The sequence below is a fragment of the Canis aureus genome, chromosome 6, assembly GCF_053574225.1.
Source record: "Canis aureus isolate CA01 chromosome 6, VMU_Caureus_v.1.0, whole genome shotgun sequence".
NCBI classification, from domain to species: domain Eukaryota; kingdom Metazoa; phylum Chordata; class Mammalia; order Carnivora; family Canidae; genus Canis; species Canis aureus.
The window spans coordinates 61,413,196-61,432,394 of NC_135616.1; the positions used below are offsets into that span (position 1 = coordinate 61,413,196).

Here is a 19,199-nt window from a genome sequence, read left to right on the forward strand (position 1 = left end):
TTAAAAAATAAAAAATAAATAATTTTATCTAGTCAACATTTTTTTATATAACTATTGGTTTGATCATCTCATATTGTTTTTTTTTTTTTTTTTTGAAAGAGAGCAAGCATGAGTGAGGCAAGGCAGAGGGAGAAGAAGAAGCAGACTCCTCACTGAACAGGGAGTCCAATGAGGGGTTCGGCTCGATCCCAGGACACTTGGATCATGACCTGAGCTGAAAGCAAATGCTTAACCAACTGAGCCACCCAGGCACTCTGATCATCACTTGTTATCATATTCTTATTCCTTTGTTCAAAAACTATTTTGAGCCTTGATGTCCATCAACAGATGAATGGATAAAGAAGATATGGCATATACGTGTATATATTTATATACAATGGAATATTACTCAGCCATTAGAAAGGATGGTTACCCACCATTTGCTTTGATAGATGGAACTGGAGGGTATTATGTTGAGTGAAGTAAGTCAATCAGAGAAGGACAATCATCATATGGTTTCAATCATACGGGGAATATAAGAAATAGTGAAAGGGATTATAAGGTAAAGGAGGGAAAATGAGTGGGAAAAATTAGAGAAGGTGACAAGACATGAGAGACTCCTAACTGGGAAACAAAGGGTAGTGTGGAAGGGGAAGTGGGTGGGAGGATGGGGTAACGGGGTGACGGGCACTGAGGAGGGCATTTGATGGGTTGAGCACTGGGTGTTATACTATATGTTGGCAAATCGAACTTTAATAATATATATATATATATATATATATATATATATATATATAAAACAACAAAACAAAATTATTTTGAGAACAGACCATGTATTGGGTACATGTATTTGGTGTTAGAGATCACAGGAGTGAACTGAAGAAACAAGGATGATACTCTCACAATGAGTATATTTGAGAGAGGAAGACAATAAGCAACTAAGTAAATTTTAAAAATTAGATTGTAAAAAGTAAGATGAAGAAAAACAAGAATATATAATGGAGAAAGTAACTGGGGTTACATTATTTGAGCTGATAGCTGAGAATCAAAAAGAAAAAAAAAAAAAACTCAGAAAAACCACTCTGGGTAAATAATAGCAAATCCAAAGGCCTTTCAGCAACAAAAAGATGTGATTAAGACACACAAAACCCGTGTGACTGGGTCATAGTGAGGGAGAAAGTTTATAGGCCATTGTAAAGAGTTTAGATTTTATTTCAAGAGTAATGAGAAGCTATTAGACCTAACAGATGGGACATGATGGTTATTACCGCTTTTAAGACCATATGTTTTAAAACAAAGATTAGTAAAAGTGATGTATGTTCAGCCCAACTGCGTATGTGTAGTTATTGGAACTCATTTAGCAAAAAATCCATAGGTAGGGCAAACTCAAGGGTAAATTGACCAGGACTCTATCTCAGTAATGCCATCAAGGACCCAGGTATTTCTTAACCTGCCATTCTTATACCATTGATATATTGACTTGTACAAGACGGCCAAAGCAGCTCCAGGATTCACACAGCTAGATGTTGCCCACAGCGTCTGCCATAACCACTGCATTTTAAAGAGCCTTAAAGACGTAGATTCCTTTGACTTGGATATTCCAACTTTAGGAAATGACTACAAGATGAAGTAAAAGTCATCTGATTTTTAAAGTCTATTTCACAAAAGATAGATTCACCCATTTATTCAATAAAAGATTTAAGCACTGTTCCACACACTTGGAATCAACAGTGAGAAAAGCACCTATATTTGTAAACTTTACATATTTGGTGGGGAAGAAAAACAGTAAACAAAGTATCTAAGTAAAATAGGTAGCATGTAAAACGTTGATTAATACAAATACATAATTACTCTGGGTGGGTTGTAAGCCCGTTAACTCCAATGAAGAATATGAAAGGAAAATAGCTTTTTGTTGATGATCTGTTTGTTTGTTTGTTTGTTTTTTTAAGGCTTAAAATGTATTTTAAAAGTTGATGCTGCATTACTACTCCATTTCTCAGAAAAACTCCAAAGGTATCAAGGACAAATCAAACATGGTACACAAATAAAAAAAAAAATGCACGGCATAACTACCTAAGATGGGCAAGGCTAAGAGCTACCGTCTGGCCTCCAGCATACAGCAACCCTGTTCCCAAGATTGTACTAGGCCTATCAAAAGCTGTGAATAGCATCATAGACATAAAAAGGCCTTTCCTGGGTTGTCCTTACCCAGAAAAAAAGATGGAGGCAACCTAACACAAGATTTTTTTTAAGATACACTAAAATGAAAATCTCTAAGAGAAAGGTCTTCCTTGGGACATGAAGGGGTAATATACAGGATATAACAGAATCATATGTATGTTGTCTGTGATCTTTGTGGACATTTGCCTGAATTCCCACCTGTGAGCGAATGGAATGGGGCTAAGGTCATTGGGGGATGTTTGTTTTTGTGGTGTATGTAGCAGTGTCTGTGGTGTTGGAGGATATAAGAATGAGAAAGCAAAAAGAACAGGATGGACAAGAATGGAATGATCAAGATTAATGGGGCTCTAACTGGATCCATTTTGCCATGGTTCCACGCCCACCCCCCACCCCAAGGCCCTTAAGAATCACATGAGACTTCAGGAATGCACCACACCAAATCAATTAGTTAAAGGATATACCACACAGAACTGATTTGTTAAATATCGCCCCTCCCTTGCCTTCAGCCTCCAGTAAACGCCCTCGAAGTAGTACAGGCCAGAAAGACCTCACTATTGGGAGGAATCAGTAACACTTTTCCAGGGCAGAATTCTGGGTAGTCCAAAAAAGGTCCTGCCTTTAAGAGTTTTGGGGAAACTAGACATTGACATTTTTATTAGTATCGGCGACGTTTGTTTGGAGCAAATTCAGCTCCAGGCGCTGCATGGTTGAATGCAGGAGGGGTTCCACCAATTGCCCCAATTCCTTCCATTGTAGCAGCCTGGCCAAAGCGTTCAGTTGTTGGTGGGGTCAATCCCAAGGTTCCATCTGGCATCATAGTGGCAGGTCCTGGAGGAGCTGGGGTACCAGCTGGCACTAGAGCAGGGGGCATGGCACCTCTATTGTTTATGCCCATAGCACCGCCCATAGCCATCTGGCCCATCCGTGTCTCTTGCTCTCTTGCATTAGGGAATGTTCCCTTGAATCCCTCCTGCTGCCACCGCATCTCTTCCTCTCCACGCCTGCGCTCTTCCTCTTGTCTGAGCTCCAGTTGCTTTCATTTTTGCACTTCTTGGTTGTACAGCTCCTAAGTTCTTCTTGACGTCTGGGCGGCTGCTCTCGCTCCTTGTGAAATTGCTGGTTCTTTATTATTATTTTTTTAAAAGATTTATTTATAAAAAAAAAAAAAAGATTTATTTATTTATTTATTCATGATAGAGAGACAGAGAGAAGCACAGACACGTGCAGGGAGCCCGACGCGGGACTTGATCCTGCGACTCCAGGATCGCGCCCTGGGCCAAAGGCAGGCCCTAAACCGCTGAGCCACCCAGGGATCTTCAGTTGCTGGTTCTTTATAACCAGTTTCTCTGGAAGTCCCTCTTCATCATCCAACTGGGCCATGGGCTCCACAGTCACAGGCCGAGGAAATGTGGTTAGCAGGCAGGAGCCTTCCCTGCACCTGTCCAGAGCTTTCCCAGCAGCTGGCTTCCCTGAGAATTCAACAATGCCTTTTCCTGAGGGCCTTCCTCGATCATCCACGATGACTACAGCCCTCTCCACCTGGCCAAACGCGGAAAAGGCTTCCTCCAGCACTTCATTGCAAACATACTGAGGAAGGTTTCGGACTGTAAGGGATGCACTATGGTAGGCAAAGCACACACGCAGCTGCTTTCCACGAAGTGGCATGTTGTCCAGTTCTACTTCGGCAATCTCCACCAAGGTTTGGGTTTCCAAATAGATAAAGCCAAAGCCCTTATCCTTATGAATGAAGACTTCACCTGCTTTCCTGTATTTCTCAAATAGTTTCCTCATCTCTCCAGTGATATCAGGAGGAAGATTGCCCACAAAGAGCCGGCTATGTTGGGTGAAGGTCTTCTCTCCTGATTTCCTAAAATTCTTCAGGTCAATGGTCAAGCCTTCATTTTGGCTACTGGCTTGTTGCCCATTTGCAGGTATTGGTGGCGGTGGTGGCTGCTGCTGTTGCTGCTGGTGGTGCTGCTGGTGGTGATGCTGATGATGCTTCCTTGGAGTATGGTTTTGCTTCTCCAAGTTAAAGGTTTTATTACTCTGCGTTTTTGCACCCCGCTACTGACTCTTCTCTCCTCAGAGTAACGGCGACCCTGTTTGGTTTTTAGTATGGTCAAATGTAAAGATCCAGTTGGAAAAGTGGGTTTGAAATTTGGATTTGATTCTGAGGTACAGATACAACTTTAGAAGCAGGAAACTCAAGCTCCAGTTGAAGCAATTGAAAAGGAACCAAATATCTAAGACAAGAGAATATAGATTTTCAACAAAGGGAGAAAGAGGCCTTTTGTGAATGCTATCTCTGGATAGGAAAGGAATGAGAGAAGGAACAAATTCTTCAGATATTTGCAAGGGAATCGTTGTCCCTAGGGTAGAGTAAGATCTTAGTTAAGAAATGAGCATCTGACATTATTCATCCTGCAACATTCAACCTGGAAGATGTTTATCAATGATAATGAATAGTCAGTAAACAAATATGCACTGCTTCCAGCAAAACAGTCTTGTGGCTCCTGTGGTGGAGATTGTTTTCTTCTATCCCTAAAAATGAAGTGAAACATCTGTGAGGGGAATAGAATTCATAGGTTAACAAATTAAAAAAAGAAAACAGCTAAAATCAAAAGCCCTGATTTATAGACTGAGGTTCCTTTTTTTAATTAATAAACTTTAATATTTAGAGCAGTTTAAGGTCACAGCAAAATTGAGTGGAAAGCACAGAGTTTCTACATCCCCCATCTTCACACGCACACACACACACACACACACAACCTGCTCTACTATCAACCCCCAACCCAGCCAGAGTAGTACATTTGTTACAGTTGATGAACCAACATTGAGATGTCCTTATCATTCAAAGCCCATGGTTTACGTTAGGGTTCATTTTTGATGTTGGAGGTTCTTTGGATTTTGACAAATGTGAAATGAATGACACATATATGCCAGTGCAGTATCATATAGAATAGTTTCACTGCCCTAAAAATCCTCCATGCTCTGCTTATTCATCCCTACCCTTCCCTTAACTCCTAGCAACCATTACTCTTTTACTGTTTCCATAATTTTGCCTTTTCTAGAATATCATATACTTGGACTTATACAGTATCATAAGTATTTCAGATTATAGTATTCTGTTAATATCCTTTTAATTGCCATGAGATATGTCATAATGTTCCCTTTTTCATTTCTAAAATTCGTCATTTGTGTCTTCTCTCTTTTTTCTTAGCCTAGCTAGAGACATGGATTTTACTGATTTTTAAAACAACCAGAATTTGGTTTCATTGACTTTCTCTGTTGATTTCCAATTTTCAATTTCATTGAAATTGGAATTTCATTTCTGCTCTAATATACATTATTCCTTTTATTCTGTTTACTTGGATTTAACTTGCTCTTCTTTTTAGGGTTCCTAAAGTAGAAACTTAAATTATTAATTTTAGATTTTCCTTCTTTTGTAATATATGCATTCAATGTTTAAGCACTGCTTTTGCCGAAACTCACAAGTTTTAAATTGTATTTTCATCTTCCTTTAGTTCAAAATATTTTAAAATTTCTCTTAGTATTTCTATTTGACTTCTGTGTTATTTCGAAGCATATTGTGTAATCTCCAAGTATTTGGGGATTTTCCAGTTATCTGTTATTGATTTCTGGTTTAATTCCATTGTAGTGTGACAGCATACATTTCTTTATTGTTCTAAATTTGTTAAGGTATTTCTTTTTATTTTATTTTATTTTATTTTATTTTATTTTATTTTATTTTATTTTATTATTTTAGAGAGAGCGTGTGAGAAAGAGCACGAGCAGGGGAGAGGGGCAGATGGAGGAGAAATAGTCTTGTCGCTGAGCAGGCAGCCAGCCAGGTGGGTTTCTTGTAAAAATCATATAGTTTGGTCTTTTATGACCCACCCTGATAATCTCTTTTTTGTTGTTTAAAATAATTATTGATGTAGCTAGATTAATATCTACCATTTTATTTTACTGTTTTCTATTTGTTGTTTTTTGTTTTGTGTTCCTATATTTGTGTCCCACTCTTTTTTCTGCTAATTGTGATTTTAATTGAGAATTTCATAGGATTCTATTTCTTTTTAATGCATCAATTACACCTCTTAAAACATTTTTTAGTGGTTGCCCTAGAATTTGCCATATACATTTACAACTAATCCAACTCTATTTTCAAATAACGTTATACCATTTCATGGGTAGTACAAGTACTTTATAGTAACAAAATATTGCTAATTTCTCCCCCTGGTCACTTGTATCATTGCTGTCATTTATTTCACTTACACATAAGCTATAATCTTCAAATACATTTTTGTTATTATTTTGAACAAACTTATCTGTTAGATCAACAAAGAATAAGAAAAATAAAAATTTTGATTTTACTGTCACCTATTCCCTAATGCTCTTCCTTTCTTTAGGTAGATTCGAGTTTCTGAGTTATCATCATTTTCCTCTTCTCTGGAGAATATCTTTTAACACTCTTCTTGCAAGGCAGACCTACTGGATACAAATTTCATTCAATTTTTGTTTGTCTGAGAAATTTTTTCTTCTTGACTTTTGAAGGATAATTTCCAAGGGTACAGAATTCTAGATTTTTTTATTTTTTTGTTTGTTTGTTCCATACTTTAAATATTTTCCTGTGTTCCCTTCTATTTACATGGTTTCCAAGGAGAAGTAGAAAGTAATTCTTACCTTTGTTCCTCTAAAGTAAGGTGTTTTTTTTCCTTTACCTTCTTTCAAGATTTTTTTCTTTTTTATTTCCTGCAATTTGAATACGATATGCCTAGATGTTTTTTTTTTGTTTGTTTGTTTGTTTGTTTTTGGCTCTTGCTACTTAGTGTTCTCCGAGTTTTCTGGATCGGTGGCTTGGTATCTGACATGAATTTCAGGAAAATTTCAATCAATATTGCTTCAAATATTGCTTCTGTTTCTTTCTTTCTTCTCCTTCTTATATTCCCATTATGCATATATTAAAGTTTTTGCAGCTGTCTCACAGCTCTTGGATATTCTGGCGGGGTCGGGGGGGAGGTCCAGTATTTTTTTTCTTTGCTTTTCAATTTTGAAAACTTTTATAACATATCCCAAAGCTCAGAGATTCTTTGCTCAGCCATGTCCAGTCTACTAATAAGCCCATCAAAGATATCCTTCATTTCTGTTGCAGTATTTTTGATCTCTAGCATTTCTTTTTGATTCTTTCTTAGAATTTCGTTCTCTCTGCTTATATTTTCTGTTTCTGCATATTATCTCCTTTTTTTTTTTTTTTTTTTTTTTAACAAGCCACCTTAGCGTGTTCATTATAGTTGTTCAAAGTAAGAGTTTGTTACTTCCAATATCTCTATTATATCTGTGTCTGGTCAGATGCTTGTCCTGTCACTTAAAACTGTATTTTTTGCCTTTCATTATGCCTCGTAATTTTTTGTTGAGAGCTGGACATGGTGTATGGGTTGAAAGGAACTCTCGTATAGGACCCTGGCAATGTGGTGGTGAGGTATGAGGTGAGGAGAAGGTTCTATAATCCTGTGATTAGGACTCAGTCTTTTAGTGAGCCTAAGCCCTTGAACTGAGAATGTCACACTGCTTTTCAGTCCCCCAGTCCCATGTCTTATAGATGGGGCTAAGGGCTCCAAGCTGGAGTTGAGTAAGTAGGCAGGATGGAAGGCTAGAGGGGATGGAGGTGGGTATTTCCTTTCCCCTAGGTTAGTTTCATTCTGATACAATCCCAAAAGTTGAGGCTCTGGTTCTGGTGAAATAGTTTCTCTTGAATGCAGGCCTTATTGAAAAGAACAGAATGCTCTGGCATATTTCAAGATGGTTACTTTTCCCCTTTCCCTATCAATCTCTCAAGGGTCCTCAAGGGTTTTTTTTCCTTCTGATATTTGCTGTGTGAGAACCTGGTAGAGCTTCAGGAGGTGAAACTCATAAAAGCATGGGCTCCTTTCCCTGAGGTTTTTAACTCTCAGACTTCTCCACATTGAGCATCCAGACTTTGTCAATTATACCTTGAATTTTCCAGTCCCAGTACTGGTTTCAATGGAGGTTTCTGCATCTGAGTTTCTGCTCTGCTAAGCTGTGCTTCTCCGTATGGCCTATCTCTCAAATTTGGGGGGCAGGGGAAGCATTTTATCCTATCACCTCACTGCCCTAAGAGATCTAAGAAGAGTACTGAGCTTTCAGTTTGTTCAGATTTTTACTTGTTATTAGGATAAAGTGGTAAGTTTCAAGCTCCTTATGTACTGGTGAAGAGATTGGAAGTCCCAATCCTGATATTTAATAGGTGAGTGTGTTCTCACTATGCCCACTGTTCGACCTGCTTACACACCCCTGCACTTCCTTATTCCCTTTTGAGATTCCCAACTCTAATACAAGGACTGGTTCAGTCTACCTTGGCTCATCTGAGTAGTTATGACATGCAACCGTGAAAAATGAAGAAAAAGAAAAGTCAGGGGTGAGGGTTAATTGACAGAAAGAAGACCAGCTTTTCATAAAACTCAGAAATGGTTATTATCTGGTATTTCTTCATGGGTTTATGTGACAATATTTTTTTAATTAAAAAAATATTCTTTATGGCCTTAAAACTTCTATTTTATATAGCCAGGAATGGCCTTTTGTAAGTAGCATTTCTGTCCTTTACGGAACAGATAGACTCTGTGGCATACCTTTGCTAAAGAAGCTCATAAGAATAACCCTAAAGCAGGATGGCAAAATTTCTCTTCAAGCCAGCATGCCATGAATGAAAAGATGTGGGGCAACTTCCACTCCCTCTGAATGAATCACTAAATCAACCAAAGTGGAAGGGAGGGTCATGGAAAGAGCCTCCATGCCGGAGATAGTAGATCAGAGCATTCTTGCATGTCTGAGTGGTAAAACCCTGTTCAACAATAAAAATATGTGTCTCAAAAACGTTAGTTCATTTAGGGGGCACTTGGGTTAACAGTCTGCCTTCAGCTCAGGTCATCATTCTGGAGTCCTGGGATCCAGCCCCACTCAGCTGGCTCCCTGCTCAGCAGGGAATCTGCTTCTCCCTTACCCTCTGTCCACCCACTCCCCTGCTTTCTTCCTTTCTCTTTCTCTCAAATGAATAAAAAAATATCGTTTTAAAAAATGTTACCCATTCAGAATTTGGGGTATTAAGACTTTTTTTAAATTTTCTTTTAACTCATATAATGGCTTATTCAATTAATAAATATTTAATTCCTTTTCCGTATACTCAGGAGTTAAATCTAAAATAAGTACTGCACATGTAGACTTTTGTGACTATTATGACATCAGACACAGAAATCTACCTACCAATCTCCACAGCATCACAAAGAAAAAGAAGTTGATAGAAATTCAAGCAGCAGAAGGGGGCAGTAAAACTCAACAGAATACTCTGGCAGATTTTTAATATGCTTTCTTATTTTTTCTTCATAGAGAGAATTTCCCAATACATTTTGGAGACTAACTTAAAAAAAGTCTGATATATATATATATATATATATATATATATATATATATATATATATAAAATATACACAGAACACTAAATATACACAAAAGTGAGAGCTATGATTTTACATAATCAAAACCTTATTTTTTATTGTGTGATATATCATAGTACTTTTCCACATAAAACAGGTTTAGCTGTTTGGATTTGGTTTGGGACATTTCATTATCCCCTCATGACCAGGAATCCCAAATGTACTATCCACTCTATGTCATGGTCTCAGACTTGTCAAAATTACTTAATAAATGATATCCTAATGGTTTTTCCTCAAGCCCATACTTGGACTTCTTTCTAAACTGTGTCCATCCTTCAAGTGTCATTTTCTCTTTGAACTCTCTTCTGACTGTAGAGGTACATGGAAATCTCTCCATTCTATCATGCCACTGAAGTTACAGGTTAAACCAAGCAGTTGAACCACATAGATTTTTTTCATTGAACTTCCACTGTGAGCGAGAGTTCAATTTCTTTACATTCCAAGTAGTCTAAATGTGATTATTCTCTAGACTGTTTTGTCCTCATCTTTGAATTCAGTCTCCACATTAAGATCTAATAAGGAGGATATCGATGATGAGGACTTCAACACGAATTCAGGATTGCAATGTAAAACTTTAGTATACTACCAGAGTCAGAGTATGGACTCCTACATGACACCTAAAAATTAAGCTCAAATGAGTGGCCCTAAATATCACTCTAAAATTTGAATACATACAACCTACTCATTTAATAGAAAATGGAATTATTAAAAAATTATGCTCTTAGTTAAAATTTCACGTAGGATTTAATACAATAAATGGGAGTGTCACAAATCGAATGATTAAATATGACTAGAGGAGGAAAAAGGCTTCATGGATGAGATGGAATTTTAGTCATTTGTGTCTCATGTAAAAATCAGATATTGTGTACCTTAAGCAAAATGGTAAGAAAAAAAAAATTCCAAGTGAGTCTCTTTTTCAAGACTCCTACAGACTGAAGTATCCGGTGTCGTTTTACTTTAGGTTCTATGCTGTTATTTCTATTAGTGCTAAGAATGTATGGCTTAACTGAACTTGTTATTCTCCACTTTGCTGCTGGTCACTAACTTTCCTCTCTCTCTCTCTCTCTCTCTCTCTCTCTCTCTCTCATTTCGCCCTTACATCACCAACCAAAAGATATTAAATAAAAGCAAAGGACGATGAAATTTTAAATTGTCAAAATCATCCGTCTTTTCCACCCATTCTACTCACTTCCTCATCAAAGTATGTTCCAAAATGAGAATAGAAAATTTGCACTCTTAAGCCCAATTGAAAAAAGTAAATGCAATGTTGTATTTTGATCCACCGTCACAGTCCTCCTCGTCTCTGAAAAGTGGGCAGAAAGACAAAAAAAGCAAACTTAAAAAAAAAACAAAAAAAACTAGTTTCTTCTCCGTGTATCTCCTGTGAAGGGCTGGTGGCCAAAGTGGTGAAAGAAATGCACGAAAGCAGATGTGCTGAGCTTTTAGCATCCCGGCAGATCCCTCATCACAAGAGGGGAAACACGGTAGCTCAAGCTCGGACGGACTGTTGGCAGGATCGCCGCTTAGGAGCAGTCCTGGGGCGAGGAACCAACAGCTTACAGATGTGCACACTGACTCCAGCTATTCTATTTCATTCAGCCAAAATTTTTAGAAAATCGTAATGTATGGATGGATGTGCTACACGTACACTAGGTGACGGGTCGCCACGAACATCATGACATGTTTGACATACATGACGTAACCCGTGTCAGCCTTTCCTGGCCCCGTCTGTCCAGACTGTGACTCCTCGGGCCCGCAAAGACCTGGGCATGAGACGCGGGGGTGGCCGCGCGCGGGGAGATTCCCTGCGTCCTGGGACCTCCGGCCGCTCGGATTCCGGGAGAGGAGGCCCCGGATTCTCCCTCCCGGCAGGGGGACCCGCCGCGGCGCCCGCGCGCTCTCCGAAGCTCCCGGTCAAAGACTGCGGAGAAAGGGAATCCGGCGCCAATCGCCCTCCGGAACCGAGGGGGGCAATTCGCTTTGCACCCCCTTGGGGAAGTCCGGGGCAGCTTCTCGGGTTTCCGATTTTCTCATTTGCGTGGAGTCAAAAAAAAAAAAAAAAATCCTTACGCAATTATTAAGTAGACAGGGGGAGGGGAGAGTGATGGGGGGGAGGGGGAGGGGGGTGGAAAGAAACAGTCATGCGTCACGTGGGCTTAGTTATCATGCATAAAAGGAAGGTTCCGTCCGTTAGCGACTAGTTGTCAAACAACTTGCAGCGAGCGTCTGGAGCACGCTCGGGAACTCCGCACAGCGCCTGCCTCCTCCAGCGCCGCAGCCCCGAGCCCAGGACGCGAACGCCTCCGCCTCCGCCGCCGCCTCCGCCACCGCCCGCGCTCCGCCCGCGCTCCGCCCGCGCCCCGCCCGCCGCCGCGATGCTGGCCCGCGCCCTGGTGCTCTGCGCCGCCCTGGCGGTCGTCCGCGCAGGTGGGTACCTGGCTCCCCGCCGCGGGGACTCCTCGGCTGGGTGATCGCCGCGGAGCTTCCGCTCGGACCGCCCGGACCCGCTCGGGGCTTTGATGATGTTTGACCTGGTAAAGGGCTTGGACCGTTTGGGGCCCCAAGGACTGGGTGTCTCTCCGAGCTTTGCCACCTGCTCTGCTCAGCCTGAGCCAGTCACTTAGCGGGTGTGGGTCTCCCTTGTCATCCGCTAATACGTAGGACTGAGTAGGGATACTAATTTGCCGATGGTCATTATGATAAGGCTCGGGATCAATCAATATAGGAGATGTTCTGCTCTTGGGGAGTGGGAGGAACTGGTTTACGTACCCTAGTTGGTGCTTTCCTGACCCAGGAAAGCCCAGGTTACTTTTTGAAGATAAGCAAAACATTTTAACAATAAGCTGTTTTTACTCTGAAATTTCTCCCACATTTTGATTAATTGTACTAGATACCTCCACTTGACTTTTGAGGGTGCTACTTCTGTGAGGTCCTTAAAAATGCTAATTTGAACATCTCCAAAGTTACTAAAGACAGCTTGGCAACATCGCTTCCCTGGTTGAACGTTGTTGGCCTTATTGAATTTAGATTTCTTGAATTTATTTATGTAAAGTTGATCCATACAATTCAATGTTAAATGAAGATTAAAGAATGAATCATTTACTGTCCTTACTTTTTTTTGTAGCAAATCCTTGCTGTTCCCACCCATGTCAAAACCAAGGTATTTGTATGAGCACAGGATTTGACCAGTATAAGTGTGACTGTACCCGAACAGGATTCTACGGCGAAAACTGCTCAACACGTAAGTGTGCCCTTGGGGGTGCCCTCATTTGGACTGGGGATATGTCCAGTTACCAATTTGCATACTAGTGTCTCATAATGGGTCCTATTAATCTTTCCCTCTTCTGTTTTTGCAGCGGAATTTCTGACAAGAATAAAATTATACCTGAAACCCACTCCAAATACAGTACACTACATACTTACCCACTTCAAGGGAGTCTGGAACATTGTCAATAACATCCCCTTCCTGCGAAATACAATTATGAAATATGTGTTGACATGTAAGTACAAGTCTCTTTCTAAGGTTTTCAATTTCCTCAAAGAAAAATGTTCTTTATAAGACTTTACATTATTAAACCTTTTAAGATTTTATTTATTTGAGAGAATGAACCTGAGTGGGGGGAGGGGTGGAGGGAGAAGCAGACTCCCTGCCGAGCAGGGAGCCAGACAAGGGACTCAATCCAAGGACCCTGGGATCATGACCTGAGCCAAGGGCAGATGCTTAACTGATGGAGCTACCCAGCCGCCCCTTTGCCCTCTATCTTAATGGCCCAAAATATTGACATTTCGGTCCCATTCAGTTTGTAAAGTTCTGTCTCAAAGTCAGAATTCTACTTACAATCCTGTATACCTCTTCTAAATTCACTGCTCTTACCAATCTGAAAGAAGCGTGGTCCAGTTGTTAATTGAATATCCATGGACCACTGGTTTACAATAGGTTATCTTTGATGGAATTAAATTCGGTCTTTAGTGCCACTTTGCACGTTGTACAATAAAAGTGAACATTGATATGTCTTGCGTATAGGAACAAATAAAACAATATTTTTTTTCTTAAATTTCAGCCCGGTCACATTTGATTGAGAGTCCACCAACTTATAATGTGAACTACGGCTATAAAAGCTGGGAAGCCTTTTCTAACCTCTCCTATTATACCAGAGCTCTTCCCCCTGTACCTGATGACTGTCCAACACCCATGGGTGTGAAAGGTGAGTACGGGGAGGCAGTTAGACATGTATTCATTGCAATAGGGATTGGGTTGCTACCTAGAAAATTCAGCCCTGAACTATCATTTATTTGTTAATAAAAGCATATTTTTTGCTTGAGGATATCTGTGAATCTCTAAACTATTAAACTATCCTATGAAAGTGGACATTTTGGTATAATATCTTCACATTTTCAAATTCTTTCACTAAAACCAAATTAATACTAGTTAAAGTAAAACTATTCAATGTTTCCCTATATCTTAGAACTTCCATTTGTATTATAATCCTATTTACACAGATGAATACAGTTCACACCTTTATTTCTCCTGTAAGTGAAGAAAGCCCCAGACTAAATTGACATTCACTGCTTGCTTGAACTTGTAAATGAATTCTTATCTTAGCTTTCTCATTCTTCAGGCAAGAAAGAGCTTCCTGATTCAAAAGAGATTGTGGAAAAGTTTCTTCTGCGAAGAAAGTTCATTCCTGATCCCCAAGGCACCAATATGATGTTTGCATTCTTTGCCCAGCACTTTACCCATCAATTTTTCAAGACAGATCATAAGCGAGGACCAGCTTTCACCAAAGGATTGGGCCATGGGGTAAGAAATTCAAATTATAGCAAAAGTCATACTGAGTACTGATATGAAGGAGATATATATACACACCAAATCACTCCCTTGTTAAAAAATTCCATCTATAAAAACCTTAGTGGAATTTCCATTTTAATTCACTTGTTTAGTAAAAATACTCAAGCACACACACGCATATATACAGACATTATTATTTGTAATTTGAATCTTACATTTTTACTTTAAAATATTAGCACTGCAAAAAGTTGCATCTTCGAAAAAGCTATTTGTACTCTGGTTATGCTGCTTTAAATATTGAGATTTTTGCAGCATTATTACACAGTTCCAACTTACCAGTAAGAATTTTATATCAATAATATATTTTCTGATGCTTATTAAAGGAAATACCATATAGTGAAGCATATTATATACTTATAACTCTACACAAGACATAGGTTTGTAGTGTCAGAGGACAAACTAATTTACTATTTAGTGGTTGTGAGAGAAATGTGTTTTATCAAATTATGTATTATTTAATGATGAATTACATTATAGAAACTTTATAGAACTTCAACAGCAACAAATTAAAATTTTTCCATAATCTTCCAGGTGGACTTAAATCATGTTTATGGGGAAACTTTGGATAGACAACATAAACTGCGCCTTTTCAAGGATGGAAAAATGAAATATCAGGTTTGTTCCATTGGAATATTAAGAATTGACTCACAACTAACCCATATTTAAAAACTTCCCCTGATTAAAATTTAATGTTTGTACTACTGTTGTTTCTTAGGTAATTGATGGAGAGGTGTATCCTCCTACCGTCAAAGATACTCAGGTCGAGATGATCTACCCACCTCATGTTCCTGAACACCTGCAGTTTGCTGTGGGCCAGGAGGTCTTTGGTCTGGTGCCTGGTCTGATGATGTATGCCACCATTTGGCTGCGGGAGCATAACAGAGTGTGTGATGTGCTTAAACAGGAGCACCCAGAATGGGATGATGAGCGGTTATTCCAGACGAGCAGGCTAATACTTATAGGTAAGCAAGAAGAGAAAATAATTTCAATAAAACCCTCTCCCCCAGAGAAAGCTGGCATGTTACTTTTTATCCGTTTTAAGTAATTCTGGGAGAATGTAGTGAATGGAAAATCACATGCTCCATATTTCAGTCTTTGAGCGTGACTGAGGGTATTAATACTTTTCTGTTTTGTTGGTAAACCAGGACAAAATAGAAGTGAAAGAATAGCAGATTAACAAGATTGCATTTCAGTTGCTTGATCAGAGAATTAATGCTCTAATTTTTTTGTTGTTGTTGTGTAAATAGGAGAAACCATTAAGATTGTGATTGAAGACTATGTACAACACTTGAGTGGCTATCACTTCAAGCTGAAGTTTGACCCAGAGCTGCTTTTCAACCAACAATTCCAGTACCAAAACCGCATTGCTGCTGAGTTTAACACACTCTACCACTGGCATCCCCTCCTGCCTGACACCTTGCAAATAGATGACCAGGAGTACAATTTTCAACAGTTTATCTACAACAACTCTATATTATTGGAACATGGCCTTACCCAGTTTGTGGAATCATTCAGCAGGCAAATTGCTGGCAGGGTAAGCCTTGTTATTGAAAAAACAAAGGACTAATCAGAATTTCTGCCACCAAAGTGATCTTTCTGAACTCTTACTGAAAGTTTAATATTTTGCTAGCCAATTATTCTCTTAAAAAGCCCAATTTTTGCAAGTCTAAACTTGTAGTCTCCAGCTATCAAATAGCGATATGTAGTCATAGCTTAATATTTTTGAAAACTATTCTATAATCATAGAATCTGTAGATTATAGAAATATTTCTAACTTAGTTTGGGTCTCAGCTGGGAGCATTAGTCTTCCCTCCTTTGTACCCAAGGAATGAATGCTTTTAAAGTAGAGATCATCATAAAGATGCCTAAGACCTTATTCTACAATTTAATTCATTTCCCATAGGTTGCCGGTGGCAGGAATGTTCCAGCTGCAGTACAACAAGTAGCAAAAGCTTCGATTGACCAGAGCAGACAGATGAAATACCAGTCTCTTAATGAGTATCGCAAACGCTTTAGGCTGAAGCCCTATACATCATTCGAAGAACTTACAGGTGAGAGAAACTTCTTAAGAATCAAGGGTCAAATGGAAACAAGTTGAAAGGGAATTGAGCAAAGGGTTAAAACTTTTTTTTGGGTAAAGTTTTTTATACATTAGTTGAATATCTGTTTTTGTCACCTTCACAGGAGAGAAGGAAATGGCTGCGGGGTTGGAGGCCCTTTATGGTGATATTGATGCCATGGAGCTGTATCCTGCCCTCTTGGTAGAAAAGCCTCGTCCAGATGCCATCTTTGGTGAGACCATGGTAGAAATGGGAGCACCATTCTCCTTGAAAGGACTTATGGGTAATCCCATCTGTTCACCTGACTACTGGAAGCCTAGCACCTTTGGTGGAGAAGTAGGCTTTAAAATCATCAACACTGCCTCAATCCAGTCTCTCATCTGCAATAACGTGAAGGGCTGTCCATTCACTGCATTCTCTGTTCAAGACGGACAACTCACCAAAACAGTCACCATTAATGCAAGCTCTTCGCACTCCGGTCTAGATGACATCAATCCCACAGTCCTACTGAAAGAACGGTCAACTGAACTATAGAAGCCTGTTAATCCTATTTATTTATTTATATGGACGATTCCTTTTAACTTAATTATTTAATATTTATGTTAAACTCCTTATGTTACTTAACATCTGTTAAGGAGAAAGGGGTCATACTTGTGAAGATTTTCATGTCACTATTTTAAAGATGTCTTCAGGTTAAAGAGGAAAACAGTTTTCTGTTTTATAAATGAGTTTGACATCCTTTTACTTGAATTTCAGTTTATATTATTATTATGAACAAAAGCGAAGATGTTGGATATTTAAATGCTGTTCCAGGATGACAAAATGCTGCAAGTTTTTTTCGACACTATCGGGATTTCTAGTGTATCTTCCCTGGTGCATTAGAAGCAACTACCTGCACACTTTCTTTTCTTCTGTTAGCCACTGTGCTGGTAGAAACTCTCTTCTGATCAGTTTACTTTCTTGTTTCCTTGATTTTTAAGATCTGAGTATACCTTTCTTTGGACTCTGTCTATACTTTCTTACCTGAACTTGTGTAAGTTTTCAGGAAAACCTCAACTCAGGACTACTAGTAATTTAGCTCCTCTTAAGAGGAATGAAAGGAAAAAAAAAACAGCCCTTAAAGGACTCTATACACAACAGTATACACTTATTTTAAGTGAAAGGCAGCGATCTTTTTGTAAATTAATTTTAAATTGTAACAGAAGGCTTCAATGAGGCTAATGACTGACAAAGAACTGTAGGGGGTTCTTGATGGAAGGAAGTCGTATTTCTATTAAGAATATCCTTTCTCATTTAAAAGCAAAGTCAAATTCTGAATAGTTCCCGGGAAGATAATGTTTCTTTTCCACATCTCATTGTCAGCTGACATTTGCTGGTACTGTATACTTAATTTATTGAGGATTATTATTTGTTTTGTTAGGATGTTATTATAAACTAGGTTTAAGCTGCAATCATTTTTTTTTTTTGCATTATGTGAGAATCAGTATATCTTCTTTGAGATTAACTCTGAATTATTATGTAAACACTAAGAGAAATTATTTGAGATCTGTGAGTAAATTTTCAGGAACCCAACTCTGGTATATTGAAATATGGCAAGTTGGAATTGAAATATAGATTTCCCTATATACCAGCCCACAGAGAACACTGTGTCTCATTAACCTGCATGTACCATAAGATCTTTACAGTTTTGAGGGACCTATGGATCCTTCATTAAGTCATTCAGCTATAACTTATTGAGGACACAGGTGCAAATATCACTGTGGGTTTTAATATTTTTTGTGGATTCTAATATTTTTAAATCATGCACTGATTACAGATAACATCAGTATTTGTAAATGAGAAAGCATGTCTTTAGGTAGAGAAAGAAAATGAAATTTTATTAAAGGAAATAACTCAGGGGAATTTTTAAGATTTTATGTTTAAAAAGTTAAGAAATAGTCAATATTAGAAGGGCTTATGTAAAAACCTTTTTAACTTCACTGAAAGAAATTTTGTTATTAATATCAATGCCGACTGAATTCGGAGTATAATATATGAATGTTTTGGTGCCTCAGACAAATGTGTATTTAAATTAACTTATGTAAGATGTAAGTGTTAACAAATGCCTGTTTATTTTTATACTATCTAAGAATGAAAAATCTCTTCTAAAATAAATTTTTGACTGTTTCCATATATCTTTGTCATGATGTATGATTTCTCTGAAGCATCTATTCCAAACCAGACTAGCTGTTAATGAAATGATTCTGCCCTCCATCAGAGGTATCCTAGGATCAGTTATCCCTTGTTCACTATAACACTGTATTGGAAAATGTGTGCTTTGTGCTATCAGATAGCAACAATTGTGTTTTGATTGCCTAATCTAGAAGGAAAAAAAACAAGTACAAAGTACACAGAAGGCAAAGAATAAGACAATGTCTTATTTTGAAGGTACAAAATAAAGGTACAAAATTAAGGTACAAAATTAAGAAGTTCAAAGAGATGTTCCATTCAGTTGATACCTGGCTCATGGACTTCTGTTTTCCCAATCATGGTAATTTGATAATATCAATATCCACATGGACCACCTATTTAACATCCTACCCGGCTTTTCTCTTCCTTGACCTTCTTCATTCCTGTGATGGC

At 38.6% G+C, this 19,199-nt stretch overlaps 1 protein-coding gene and 1 pseudogene across 1 annotated transcript; one reads left to right on the forward strand and one right to left on the reverse strand.

The window, feature by feature from the left end:
* Positions 1-2,800: 2,800 nt before the first annotated feature.
* Positions 2,801-4,248, reverse strand: LOC144315230 (non-POU domain-containing octamer-binding protein pseudogene; annotated as a pseudogene).
* Positions 4,249-11,891: 7,643 nt separating this feature from the next.
* On the forward strand, positions 11,892-18,749 carry PTGS2 (prostaglandin-endoperoxide synthase 2). The gene is made up of 10 exons (XM_077901901.1): positions 11,892-12,095; positions 12,793-12,909; positions 13,025-13,168; positions 13,730-13,873; positions 14,288-14,469; positions 15,049-15,132; positions 15,233-15,479; positions 15,765-16,051; positions 16,421-16,568; positions 16,702-18,749. Exons 1-10 carry the CDS (start codon positions 12,044-12,046, stop codon positions 17,109-17,111), a joined length of 1,815 nt encoding a protein of 604 aa, XP_077758027.1. The 5' UTR covers positions 11,892-12,043; the 3' UTR covers positions 17,112-18,749.
* The last annotated feature ends 450 nt before the right edge of the window (positions 18,750-19,199 follow it).

Bases quoted from the DNA above. Each gene is read 5' to 3' on its own strand.
- PTGS2 (XM_077901901.1), top strand. From the start codon at position 12,044: ATGCTGGCCCGCGCCCTGGTGCTCTGCGCCGCCCTGGCGGTCGTCCGC. The intron at 15,133-15,232 runs GTTTGTTCCATT...GTTGTTTCTTAG, and splicing joins ATGGAAAAATGAAATATCAG to GTAATTGATGGAGAGGTGTA. The intron at 15,480-15,764 runs GTAAGCAAGAAG...TTGTGTAAATAG, and splicing joins GAGCAGGCTAATACTTATAG to GAGAAACCATTAAGATTGTG.